The 14682-nt window shown below is 48.3% G+C and overlaps 1 protein-coding gene across 1 annotated transcript; it reads left to right on the top strand.

Annotated features, from left to right (window-relative positions):
• Positions 1-312: 312 nt before the first annotated feature.
• Positions 313-7616, top strand: LOC149456012 (uncharacterized). The gene is made up of 6 exons (XM_089685657.1): positions 313-357; positions 1393-1526; positions 2145-2354; positions 2644-2838; positions 2934-3075; positions 3302-7616. Exons 2-6 carry the CDS (start codon positions 1431-1433, stop codon positions 4708-4710), a joined length of 2052 nt encoding a protein of 683 aa, XP_089541783.1. The 5' UTR covers positions 313-357; positions 1393-1430; the 3' UTR covers positions 4711-7616.
• The last annotated feature ends 7066 nt before the right edge of the window (positions 7617-14682 follow it).

Here is a 14682-nt window from a genome sequence, read left to right on the forward strand (position 1 = left end):
CGTGGGCTGCATCATTTGGAGTATGTAACAACCCTATATCTCTCAAAATTGCAATTAAAAAAATAAAAAAGAGAAAATGCTCTGGGACTCAAGGGGGATATAGGGGAAAAAAAGGTCGAGACCCTCAAGGGGTTATCTGAAATGTGATCCGGATAGATCCAAGACATAGAACGAGGCCCTCAAGGACTGCAGTCCCCATCATGTCCACAAGGTAGCACTTATGTTGAGAGGCGCACACACAGGAAGTCTCTATGATTCCGACGGACAGGAAGTGGTGTCAGGTATAAAAATAAAGTTCCGGGTGAGAGGTGAGTTGGGAGGAAGTAGACAGGAGACGTTCCTGGGACAGACGAGGAGGTAATAATGTGGAAACATAATAATATCACACTATATAAATTCATAAATATGTCTCATATCTATTTCCATTCCAAACACACGTATTGACATTTATTACATAATCAATACGTTGAGTTAGACCCAGTTTTGGAACACACCAATACATGCCCTACCTACTACATCTGGGTTTATCGGTGTTCTATGGATCTACCAGCTCTGGGAGCCAATTTACTGAGCGTCTGGAACCTGGAAACGATATAAAGAAGACTCCTCTGAATCCGCCATTGTGTAAATACATGGAGGAGGCCACATGTGACATCACTACTTATGACTGAAGAAGTCAAGCAGGACACATCAACCATCCAACACACTTACCGTCCAAGCTGTGTTGAGGGTTCCCAGTCATCCAGTAAGCTTGCTGCATTGTATACGTCTTGGGTTGATGTCTGAGGTGGGATGGGGTAGCTGAGATTAGTTTTGGAGGAGGTCAGCCGAGGTTGGAGGTGGCCAGGACTTCAGAGGGGGGTCCCCCAATGCTCTGTCATTGGATGTGTTCCATTCTCTCCACACCTCCTCCCAGGATGGTTAGCCACGGCTTCTAATACCACCTCTATGCTGAAGACACCCAAATCTATCTCTCCACTCCTTGACTTACCCTTCAGATTCCTCACCCATCACTACCTTACTATTTGACATGTCAGTCTGGATGTCTCACCACTTCCCCAAACTCAATCTTTCCAAAACAGAGCTCGTAATATTTCCTATGACTGCTGGATAGGAACACAAAGGGTTCAATGTAGTCTCCTGGTATTAGTATTACAGGGATTTTCAATGTTTAATGTTATCATTGAGAACTCGTCTGGTAGTGATAATCCTTTCCCCTGATGGAGATGATGTAATGAGGGAGTAGGAGAGTCCCGAGCTGGAGGACTTTGTAGAGTTTACACAAACATTGGTATTCTGTGTGAAAATCAGAGTGTGAAGCATGCTCGGCACTCCAGGGACTTTCTCTTTCTTCTGAAATTCTGAGATTTTAAATTGATATAAAAATTTCAGTTTATAGCCTTTGAAGAGTAGCATCCTGTATAGATGACATGACCACCTCAATGATGATGGACAAGGACTGCAATCACAGCATGGAGAACATATTAAACCTCACCCTGGAGATCATCTACCTGCTGACTGGAGAGGTGAGGAGGATTCTGGGAGGTCACATGACATCACTCTTATCTCTATTAATAAAACACAGACCTGACCGGAGTGGTGAGGAGGATTCTGGGAGGTCATATGACATCACTCATCTCTATTAATAAAACACAGACCTGATCAGAGAGGTGAGGAGGATTCTGGGAGGTCACAACATCACTCTTATCTCTATTAATAAAACAGACCTGACCAGAGAGGTGAGGAGGATTCTGGGAGGTCACATGACATCACTCTTATCTCTATTAATAAAACAGCCCTGACCAGAGAGGTGAGGAGGATTCTGGGAGGTCACATGACATCAAACAGACCTGACCGGAGAGGTGAGGAGGATTCTGGGAGGTCACATGACATCACACAGACCTGACCGGAGAGGTGAGGAGGATTCTGGGAGGTCACATGACATCACACAGACCTGACAGGAGAGGTGAGGAAGATTCTGGGAGGTCACATGACATCACACAGACCTGACCAGAGAGGTGAGGAGGATTCTGGGAGGTCACATGACATCACTCTGGTCTAGTCTGGCCAATAGACCATGTTCTTGTAGACATGTAGATGATGTCAGATGATTGATATCGGTTTCTCTTTCTCCTGATCTGTAGGATTATGTTGTAGTGAAGAAGTCTAGTGGGGAGCAAATCTCAGGAGGATGGAGCAGGACCCAGAGCCCCACCATGGTGCCTCCCCCTCGTTCTCCGATACCTGAGAGGAACAAAGAGCAGAAGATCCTGGAACTGACCACCATGATGGTCCATCTGCTGACAGGAGAGGTGAGTGGTGCCTGGAATTCTGGGACATTCTCCAGTAACAGACAAGGGATGTGTCTGGATGGTGACTGTATCATTGTGTGTGTCAGGTTCCTATAAGGTGTCAGGGTGTCACTGTCTATTTCTCCATGGAGGAGTGGGAGTATTTAGAAGGACACAAGGACCTCTACAAGGACATCATGATGGACAATCAGCCGCCCCTCACATCACCGGGTAAGAGGAGACTTTATTGGAAAGGAGGGAGCAGCACAGAGGCTCCACCTATATCCCATATCATCTGATAAACACATAGAAACAATGTATTCAGTCAGTGTGTGTGTTTTCTACAGATGGATCCAGTCATGGGAACCCACCAGAGAGATGTCCCCGTCCTCTGTATTCCTGGGATTCCACACAGAAAGGTCACACCATCCCTCACCATCATCAGGTAGATGGATCCAGTCATGGGAACCCACCAGAGAGATGTCCCCATCCTCTGTATTCCCGGGATTCCACACAGGAAGCTCACCCCATCCTTCACTGTTACAAGGTTGGTGGGACGGAGTATCTAGAAAACAAAAGTGACACATGGTGATGATGTATGAAAGCTACAAGATGTTAAATTCTATTATTCTCTTGGTTTAGAGTGAAGATCTGACAGATATAAAAGTTGAGGTGAAATCAGAAGAAGAAGAGGCGTATGTGAGGGATGATCAGCAGTCTATGGAGGAAGATGGAATAACGAGGACATTTATAAAGGAGGACACTCCTACAGAGATCAGCACAGGTGGGTCATGAACACTAAATCCATTCCTCCACCCATACTGCTCACTGATTGGTCCAGATGATACATTTCTCATTGGATCTCTCCGTCTGACAAGAACCTGGAGCTCAGGAGGAACCATTCAACTTGTAAGCTCCTCAGAGACCAAGCTGCCTGATGTGGGCGGAGTCCTGGTTTGGGAGAACCAATCAGCTCCTGTCTAGTAATCCTCTTTGTCTTTGTATTTTAGTCCATGGCCGGGAGATGAGGAAAACCTCAGAGGATTGTCTCACTTTGTCTCCAGACTGGAAAGTAGAAGATAAGGACATCACACAGTATAGTCCAGGAGAAAACCCGGCTCCCTTCCAACATTGTCCAGGAGAAGACCCCACTATGTCCCAACATTGTCCAGGAGAAGACCCCACTATGTCCCAATCTTGTCCAGGAGAAGACCCCACTATGTCCCAATTTTGTCCAGGAGAAAACCCCACTATGTTCCAACATTGTCCAGGAGAAGACCCCACTATGTCCCAATATTGTTCAGGAGAAGACCCCACTATGTCCCAATATTGTCCAGGAGAAGACCCCACTATGTCCCTATATTGTCCAGGAGAAGACCTCACGATGTCCCAATTTTGTCCAGGAGAATACCCCACTATGTCCCAATATTGTTCAGGAGAAAACCCTTCAACCAAAAATTTCCATCCGGCACCAGCCAGTGTAGATGGGCCATCGTATTCCTCGTATCCTGAGGAACCTCAGAGTGTGCGGGTTCGGGCCGGCCTTCCAACAGGGAAGAGCTTCTCCTGCGCTGAGTGCGGGAAATGTTTCAGTTTTAAATGCAGTCTCAATGTGCATAAAAAATCTCACACAGGAGAAAAACAATATTCCTGTATAGAGTGCGGAAAATGTTTTGCACTAAAATCACAACTTGTCACACATCAAAGGCGTCACACAGGGGAAAAGCCATATTCTTGCCCTGAGTGCGGCAAATGTTTTTCACAGAAGTCACATCTTTACAAACATCTGAAATCTCACACGGGGGAGAAGCCATATTTCTGTACTGAGTGCGGGAAATGTTTTTCACAGAAGTTCAATCTTTCCACACATCAGAGATTGCACACAAGTGAGAAGCCGTACTGCTGTCCTGAGTGCAGGAAATGTTTTTCAGACAGGTCCAGTCTTTACAAACATCAGAGATTACACACGGGTGAAAAGCCATACGCATGTCCAGAGTGCGGGAAATGTTTTTCAGTGAAGTCCAATCTTTCCTCACATCAGAGACTGCACACTGGAGAGAAGCCGTATTCCTGTCCTGAGTGCGGGAAATGTTTTTCACAGAAGTCCATTCTTTACAGACATCAGAGATCTCACACGGGGGAGAAGCCATTTTCCTGCCCTGAGTGCGGGAAATGTTTTTCAGAGAAGTCCATTCTTTACAGACATCAGAGATCTCACACAGGGGAGAAACCATTTTCTTGTCCTGAGTGCGGGAAATGTTTTTCACAGAAGTCCATTCTTTCCACACATCTGAGATCGCACACGAGGGAGAAGCCGTTTTCCTGTCCTGAGTGTGGCAAATGTTTTTCACAGAAGTCCAGTCTTTACACACATCAGAGACTGCACATGAGGGAGAAGCCACTTTCCTGTCCAGAGTGAGGGAAATGTTCCTCACTGAAGCCCTGTCTTCCTGTACATCAGGGGTCCCACACAACCCTGGAGGTGTATTAGTGCCTTGAGTGCAGGAAATGTCTTGTAGATGAATGTTGCTGGACATCCCAGCTCTCAGGTGGGGAAGAAGCACACCCTGATATAGATGTAGCACCCTCCCTGGTAGTTCTGTGGCTCTCCTGTCATCGGCAGGGCACCCTGTGACTGCTTTTGGCTGCTCTGGGCTCTGCAGGCTGGAAGTTTGTCCTTTGGAGGCTTCCAGAATATAGTGGGTGGGGAGTCAGATGAGCAGTTCCAGTCAATCCCTGGGGGAGGGTGCCCTGATGGTGGCTGTGAAGGCAGTGTTCTACTCCAGGAGGAGAGGTTCCCAGCCAGAAGGGCTCTCCAGCTGAAGATCCAGTCTATCCCATCGATGTCCATGCATAGCTGGGGGCTGATCTTGGAGCTCTACTGAGGAATCAGCCTGAGTCTGGAGGGGGACATCCGAGGCCTGAGGGTACTGTGGGTACAGACCTGACAGAGGGATCCTAGTGACTGTTGCTGCTGACCACCCCCTGTCCCAGTGTTGTCCCCGTCATGTCCTACTGCTCCAAGGACCGGGCTCAGAAGTAGCTGCCAAGGGAAGGGTGTCCTGACGTTCCCGGTCTGTGTCCTGAAGTATCCCACAGTTTCCCTGAGCCCCACCCACGCTGATCTGCCATAAACCTTTACAAGGCAACCTCAATCATGTTCTCTGAGCCGGAGGAGGGAATGTTGCTGTTTGCCTGGCTGCTGCTGCACTGATGGGAGACGACTCAGCGGCCCTCACGGGGGGTAAAGCTACGTACACCTCAGATGGACTCCATGGCTAAAGAAACCGTTCACAAGGAGATCAGAGGTCATCAAAGATGTGGATGAAGTGTGGGACCGGGTTGGATATTATTAAATGCCCGTAACTCAGGTCTGAGTCTTAGTGATTCAATGAATAAGAGCTCTAAGAAGAAGTCGGCTTTGTGTCAGTCTGGTGAGATCCTCCAGTGTCTCCCCCACAGCTGTAGTCAATGTGGCCAACCACCTGGTAGTCGGTCTCCCTCTTTGTCTGGTTCCTTTGATCTTCCCAAACATTATGTCCTTCTCCAGTGATCTCTCTTCTGACCGTGTGACCAGAGTAGGACAGTCGTGAGGCCATCATCTGGGCACACATAAACTTCTTCTCCAATACCAAAGCTCCAATCAGTCGACCTTCTTTCTGCCCCGTTCCCGTTGTGTCCAACTTTCACAGCCACAATGGACAACTGAGAAGATGAGCGTAATTCAGTGTCATTTCTGTGCCTCTGAAAACGTCGTCCGGAGTCCTCATTGTGTAGCTGCCAAGTGCTCTTCGGCTGAGTATTTCCACATGGCTGGGTTCTTCCTCATTTAGGAGGTTCAAATGTTCTACAACCTCGATTCCCTCACCACCAAGCTCAAAGTCCTTGCCATGTCCTGGATTCATGATTTTCCCCTTGTTTATATTCAGTCCTAATCCCATGTTACACCTTTTGGCCTCACCTCAAACTTGGCACTAGACCAGGGGTCTCCAGACTTTCTAAAGAGCCAGTTTACTGTCCTTCAGGCCTTGGGGGGGGGCGGTCTGTGGCCAGTGGGAGTAGAAAATGCCCCAACATCAGTGCCCAGTTATTGGATTTAATGGGAGAAATAGTGCTCCATTGATGGTGTCAGTAGGAGAAATAGTGCCCCATTGATGGTGTCAGTAGGACGAACAGTGCCTCATTGATGGTTTCGGTAGGAGGAACAGTGCCCCATTGATGGTGTCGGTAGGAGGAACAGTGCCCCATTGATGTTGTCGGTAGGAGGAACAGTGCCCCACTGATGGTGTCGGTAGGAGGAACAGTGCCCCATTGATGGTGTCGGTAGGAGGAACAGTGCCCCATTGATGGTGTCGGTAGGAGGAATAGTGCCCCATTGATGGTGTCGGTAGGAGGAATAGTGCCCAGTGATGGTGTCAGTAGGAGGAATAGTGTCCCATTGATGGTGTTAATAAGAGGAATAGTGCCCCATTGATGGTGACAGTAGGAGGAACAGTGCCACAATGATGTTGTAAGTAGGAGGAACAGTGCCCCATTGATGGTGTCAGTAGGAGGAATAGTGCCCCATTGATGGTGTCGGTAGGAGGAATAGTGCCCAGTGATGGTGTCAGTAGGGGGAATAGTGTCCCATTGATGGTGGCAGTAAGAGGAATAGTGCCCCATTGATGGTGACAGTAGGAGGAATAGTGCCACAATGATGTTGTAAGTAGGAGGAGTAGTGCCCCATTGATGGCGTTGGTAGGAGAAATAGTGCCCCAATGATGGTGTCGGTAGGAGGAATAGTTCCCCATTGATGGTGTCAGTAGGAGGAACAGTGCCCCATTAATGGTGGTGTCAGTAGGAGGAACAGTGCCTCATTGATGGTGTCAGTAGGATGAATAGTGCCCCATTGATGGTGTCAGTAGGAGGAACAGTGCCCCAAGGGCCAGATAAAGGCAAGCAAAGGGCCACATCTGGCCCCCGGGCCGCAGTTTGGAGACCGCTGGTCTAGATGGAGTCAGTAATTTACTGTTTTACAGAAAGTAGGTAAGAGTTAATAAAAATTCCCATAATACTGAGAGAAAAGAAAGAGATGCATCTTGGGAGCTCAGACTCCATCTCAGGAACTGGGAGAGAAGGAACCGGCGATCAGAGCCCATGTTGGACTAAACATTGCATCCTTTTTCATCACCTAAAGGCAGCATCGCTGGTGAGAATCACGTATCATCATCTATAGCCTAACTATTCATTGTGTTTTCCGTATGTCCTTACATCAATTGTATGGATTTCTCATCTGTGTTCTCCTGATGGTTTCACCCTGTTTTTGTTAATAAAGTTTCAGTATTCCGTCCAGCCTGACTTATTGGGGAATAGGAGGGTTTAGCTGCATGTCGAGTTGCACCCAGAGAAACGTGTGGTGAGGACAGACCTTACCCCAAAGGGAACACAACTGTCTACTGTCACTGATTAGTGTGAGCTGGAGTTCTACAACAATATGTTAGTGTATCTAAATCTGCTAGTTTATCTAACACTCCCCTCCCCTAGACTGACAAGTCTGCTGTCTGCTATGCTCCCTATGCTCCTTTCTCCAGAGTGGGGGCACTCTAATATAGGAGGGGTGTTACTGGCCAGATCATCTGAAGCCAGATTTCTAAATCTGCTAGTCCATCTAACACTCCCCTCCCCCCAGACTGACAAGTCTGCTATGCCCCCTGTGCTCCTTCCTCCAGAGTGTGGGCACTCTAATACAGGCGATTTGTGACTGGCTAGATCACCAGGTGAAAACAGGGAGAAAAAAGAAAATGAATGCAGCCGCTACATCTGATTGGTAAGATGCCATATGGGACATTTTTGGGGCAGGTTGTCTACAATTTGAGTTTTTTTGGATTAGGCCAGGGGTAGTCAACCTGAGAGCCACAGGACTACAAGTTCCATCATGCCTCTGCAAGTCATAGCTGTAACTCAGTTTTGTAATCTTTTCAATGCCTCATGGGAAATGTAGTTCAACAACAGCTAGCGAGCCGCAGGTTGCCTACCCCTGGATGAGGCAGTTGGTTGCCCAGGCTGGGGAAAGGGTGAACTGTTAGCACTGCAGTTCCCGGGCTATTTGGTGTTGGACCGGCCTTCCTCGCTGTGTGCCACATAGATAGGGGGCGGGTCCAGTCCTGGGGGGGACCGCAAAGTCCATTGGGAGCTTAAGGAAGAAGAAATCTGAGAAACCCAAGAACCAGCACAGGATGCCGGTGTTCCGGAGGACTCTACCAGATATTGGGGATCGCCAGCTTTGGACTAGCACCTGTAAAGGTATGCCTGGGCAGCCACCTCCATTAGTACAGGTGTGACGCAACGCCTGTCACCCAGATTGGGAGATTCCGTCAGAGAACCGCTTCACCACCACTGGGACATAGGACCAAGGTATTAGAGCCGGGCATTGCACCCAAAACTGGACGAGACGTGCTTAGATGCCAAACTGGATCTGTCTATTGAACAGAAATATCGTTTTTATACCAGCGGTTCTCAACCTGTGGGTCGCGACCCCTTTGGGGGTCGAACAACCCTTTCACAGGGGCCTCCTAAGACCATTGGAAAACACATATTTCCGATGGTCTTAGGAACCGAGACACCGCTCCTCTATCATTCTCCAGGTGGGTCCGCCCACATGCAGATACGTCCACATTTCCCTGGACCGTGATGTGTGCGCAGGATGACATGCCGCCCCTGTCATCTGGCCACATCCCCAGGATCACTCAACAGCTCCGCCTCCGAACTGTAGCTCAGGAGAGGCACACAGGTGGCCAATCACCGGCGAGGAGGTGGAGCTTGGAGAGGAGGAGACGAGCAGCAGCGCAAAGATCAAAGATCGAGCGAGGGAGTGGCCGGAGAAGGAAGACAGCTGACAGGTAAGTGTCTGTAGCGTGCAGATGGTGCTGCTGAAGCCAGGTATGCTGGCTGTAGATGGGAGAGGGAGGGAGGGAGCGAGCCCAGGCTGGAGCAGGAGTCAGCAAGGTAAGTATCATTGGTGTCAGTGGGAGGAATAGTGCCCCATCATTGGTGTCACTAATACCAATGATGGGGCACTATTCCTCCCACTGACACCAATGATGGGGCACTATTTCCTCCCCCCCCCACTGACACCAACGATGGGGAACTATTCCTCCCCCCACTGACACCAACGATGGGGCACTATTCCTCCCCCCACTGACACCATCGATGGGGCACAATTCCCCCCCACACTAGTATCAATGATGGGGCACTATGCCCCCCCCCCACTGACACCAATGATGGGGCACTATTCCTCCCACACTGACACCAATGATGGGGCACTATTCCTCCCACTGACACCAACAATGTGGCACTATTCCTCCCACTGATACCAATGATGGGACACTATTCCTCCCACTGATACCAATGATGGGACACTATTCCTCCCACTGACATCAGTGATGTGGCACTACTCCTCCCACTGACACCAATGATGTGGCACTACTCCTCCCACTGCAAAATTACAGTTATGAAGTAGCAACAAAAATAATTTTATGGTTGGGGGTCACCACAACATGAGGACCTGTATTAAAGGGTTGCGGCATTAGGAAGGTTGAGAACCACTGTTTTATACACTCCAGAAATAGGGGCAGTCCCCACATGAACAATAAAACATATATTACATCCCACACTGATGAGATAACGAGGTGAAGCTGACATCAGTCTAATCTCATCATGTAGGAACCTCCAAGAGGACTTGCCAACAGACCCATAATAGATGACCCAATTACCAATGGGAATGCACACCTAGGAGGCACCCAATGGGAGAATAGAGGAGACACATCACACCTTAATAAACACATTAGAGCAAGAGTCCTCAGCATGATGTTGGTTTGCTGATTATAGCAACATCTCCTTAGAGTCTCTGAATCTGGGGGGGGGGGCATGGGTTGAAGCAATCAATGCTGGTCTGGGCACAGAGACCCCAAATCTGTATCCTGGTCCTCCAGTTCTCAGAGTCTGTGTTTTGGGGAGATATGGACTTGAATCCTGAGTAAACTGATCCAAAGGTCCCTCCCCAGGCACACATTAAAGCAGAGAGCCCCCTCAGATGCCAGGGCCCATAGTCAGTAGGCTAGCCTGCAGTCCCCTCCAGAAGCCCCCATCCCGGTTGGGTCCATCACAACAGGGTTTGGACAATGCTGTACCTGTTATTCGTTCTTCTATGGAGAAGTAAAAGTTGTCAGACTGTCCTATGCCTGGTCTGCAGTCATTCAGAGGGGTGCATGGTGGGTCCTGACGTATGGAAGAACAGGGTCAGTAAAGCAAGGCAACTACTAAAGGGTTACTGGGCGAGACCAGTGGGAAGAGGAATGCAGTTGCTATGTGTAACCAATACCTAGTGTGAAGTCCAAAGCAGCCAGTCATAGGCATGGTACGTGGTGTAGGTGACAGGTCCTCCGGTAGTGAGGGGATTGGTGTTCTGGTTCCCTCCCTATCCATCAGTTCCCCAAAGGAGTCTGGGACCGAAACTGCAGTACGGAGACCTCATGTATCTGGCTAAATGGCACAGGAGAGCTGAAGGAGTTGGCTAAGTGCACACGAGTTCCATGCTAGGTGCACGGTGGGACACCATTCTGTCACTGGGAGCGAGGTGGCAGAAGGACACTAGACTAGTGGACAGGGCATGGGCTCCATGTCTGAGGAAGGTCTCTCTTACAGCTCCGGCTCGGGGGCCGCCGGTAGCCACACGGCAGGGTATGAGTGCCGGGGATCGGTCCAGTAGTCCGTGTGGGCAGCAGACATCATCAGGCAGAACAGGCTGGTGGCCGATGAGCTGGCACAGAGCTTGGCTGGCAGTAGACCGTGGATCTACAGCAGTAAGCAGGACCCAGATGTGAGTTCGCTGGCCTGAAGAGCCGTAGCAGGTTGGATGAGGGGGAAGCAGGTCAGACAAGCCGGGCAGATCAGGCATCAATGAGAGGCAGCAAGATAGTCAGTCACAAGCCAAGTCAGCAACGGGAGGAGGAGATGAGGCAGAATCCAGAGACAAGCCGAGGTCAGGGCAGGGAGCAGCCAAATGGAGGTCAGGAGCAAGCTGGGTCAGGATCGAGGAATCTGGAACGAGCCCACAGAAGCTGTAGACCAACCTGCAATGTGCCAATACTGCCAAATGTTTCTATAGATGGTTTGGTGTCAGCACTGGTGATGGTGGCCTGCCTAGCTGTGCAAGTGCGCATGTGTGTGCACGCTCCTATGCCCATGTTTGGGCACATCTGCCCAGCCTGAGCATGCACATATGTATGTGCCGAGAAGCTTCATATGTGCTACGGGCAACACTTCCCTGACGTGTCCCTCAGAAATGCAACATACATGAAGCTCACAAGACACTTCTCTGCTGAGAGACAGGAACTTTTTTTTTTTTTTAATTCTTTTATTAGAAAAGTTATAAAACAAAATTCACAAACAGAGTTCCAACACTCTTCAACAAAACAAGGTCCATCAAACATGCAAAAAACTTCTGTACAAAGGTCAAAAGAAAACACGATATGTTTACAGCACACAAAGTTCAAAAAAAATAAAAATTTAACAGAAAAAAAGATACATCAAAATCATGTACAAAAATCAAAAGAGAACACAATATGTTACATCACACAAAGTTCAAAAATGTAAAAGGTTACAAAAAAAAGGTACAGCAAAGAAAAGAAAAAAATTGAGCACAAAGCACATCATGCCTTCTAAGAAAACGCAATTGAAAGAGCAGTATCATATTCCGACACTTGTATTGCGTTCCAAAACGGCAGATTCAGCTCCAAAGCCACTTTTCAGGCTTCACCAGTATGGACTTCCAGTTTTCACTGTTGCTGATACAAGTCCATTTCTTTTGGACCTTTCCAATGTTGAACCATCACCTATATGTCCCTCAAACACTAGACATGCAACACACCTAACACTCTCCCTACACCAATCCATAACACATGTAGTATCACTGCCTGTAGGAAAAAAAGGGCATCAGTACTTCAGACATTACAAGGCTTCAGCAGGGGAAAAAAAATACTGAGGTTATACATACAATCCAAGAATAAATACAAGAGCAGACATTGCCCCAATATATTAAACTCAGGACTGTCCACAGAAAAGAAAGACTGCAGGCTAACCAGGACACAAGCCCTCTTAGCTTGACCACCTCTTCCAAGACTTGAAGTGCCAAACTTTCTCAGCCTCTTCCACCCCCACCTTCAGGCGGTCATAGTGCCCGTATCTGCATAACCGTCCCCGAACCATGGCCACACACTCATCCACACTCATCCACTCCCTCTTATATACGCCAACATTTCTCGCATCCCACAAACACTCTTTCACGCAGCACACCAACATCCATAACACTCGTCCTTCATTCCTACTCAACTTCCATAACCCGTACAACACCATTTCATACGACAACTTCCTCACACCACTCAAACCTTCCACCATCTTTTCCAAACCCTTCCACACTTCCCTAGCAAAACCGCACTCCCAAAACACATGCACAACACTTTCAAGCCCCATGCACCCCACTCTCGGACATCTCTCGGTATCACTCATCCCTCTCCTCCTCTGAAACACTCTTACCGGCAGGCACCCATGCACTCCCATCCATGCAATATCATTCTGTCTGTTTTCCACAACCTTCATACACACATTCTTCCAAGTCACCTCACACTCAGCCACATGCAGCCCACCAATCCATTCCAATCTGTTCCCTTCCATCCAACACTTTCATCACTTTCTTGCAATCCTCCCACAACTCATTCTCAACATCACACAACCCAAACTTCTCCATCCCTCTCTCCACTCTCACATAAAACCACGGAGCCCTGAAACTCTCGGGTTTCCTCAGATCTCTTTCAACCCATCCATATCTTCGCAACACACTACCACCCACATACCTCATCATACACCCTGCCAAACTCTCACTCTTGCACCATCTCACACACATACCTACATATCTCACAAACAAGAAACGCTCCACATCCACCATACCCTTTCCACCATTCACCTTCATCTTCACCACCTTCACTCGCTTGAGCTTTTCTGCCTTAGACGCCCAGAAAAACTGAAAGACCAAGCGGACAATTTTCTTCAAGGTCCGATCCTGAGCAGGAAAGACCTGGTATAGGAACAAAAGTATCGGCACAATTACTGATTTGACAACCAAAACTTTCCCTTCCAGGGAAAGAGTCCTTAAAGACCAAAAACCGATTTTTTATTCACCTTGCTCACCACATCCTCCCAACTCTCACGCCCAAACAAATCACTCTCAAATTTCACACCCAGCACCCTTACACTTCCTTTACACTCCTTCCAGTCACAACGCCCACGCTCACCCCAATCACCAAAAAACATACATTCACTTTTATCCATGTTCACTCTCAGCCCACTTGCCATGCAGTAGATATCGATCAACAACCTTACTCTCCTCAAACTCCCCTCATTCTTACACACCACAGTCACGTCATCCATGTACCCCAACACTTTCAAACTCCTCCCACCGCTCCCAGGTACCAGCAACCCATTCACACGCTTATCCCTCACCAACATCCTTATCAGAGGCTCAATCACACATACAAACAGCACAGGGGACAAAGGGCACCCCTGCCTCACACCCGCTCTCACGTCCACTCCCTCCATCACCCACCCATTCACTTGATTCCTGCTCACAATTCCATCGTACAAACACCTCACCCACTTCATCATCCTTGCTGGTACCCCCATCCTTTCCAACACCCCAAACATAAACACATGCGCCACCCTATCATACGCCTTCTCAAAATCCACAGTCAGCACAGCCACTCTTTGCTTCCACTCTTTATTATCCCACAATGCATCCCGCAAACACACCAAACTCTCCGCAATCACTCTCCCAGGCACTGCACACACTTGTTCATCCCCAACCATTCTATCAACCACACCACGTACTCTATTAGCAATCACCTTCGCAATCAACTTATAGTCCAAATTCAATAAAGTTATTGGTCTCCAGTTTTTCAAATCGCGTTTATCACCTTTTTTAAACAGAAGAACTATCAGCCCCACAGCCATACTCTCAGACATTCTCCCATTCTCCAAAACAGCCGCACACACCTCATACACACTCCTCCCAATCACCCCCCAAAACACTAGATAAAACTCCACTGGGAGCCCATCCAGACCAGGGGTTTTCCCTTTCTTCATCCCATTCAAAACATCTTCCAATTCTAGCATACTCACGTCTTCACTCAACACCAATTTATCCTCCTCATTCAACTTCTCCTCAACTTCATCAATCACATCTTTCTCCACCCTTTCATCTCTCTTACACACAGAAAACAGACCACCATAATACTTCCTTACAACCTCACTCACACGATCCTTCCCACTCACCTCACAACCATTTTCATCCAACACACTT

This window comes from Staurois parvus, unplaced genomic scaffold, assembly GCF_062004578.1.
Source record: "Staurois parvus isolate SC_StPar_1 unplaced genomic scaffold, SC_StPar_1.0 ptg000380l, whole genome shotgun sequence".
Classification (NCBI taxonomy): domain Eukaryota; kingdom Metazoa; phylum Chordata; class Amphibia; order Anura; family Ranidae; genus Staurois; species Staurois parvus.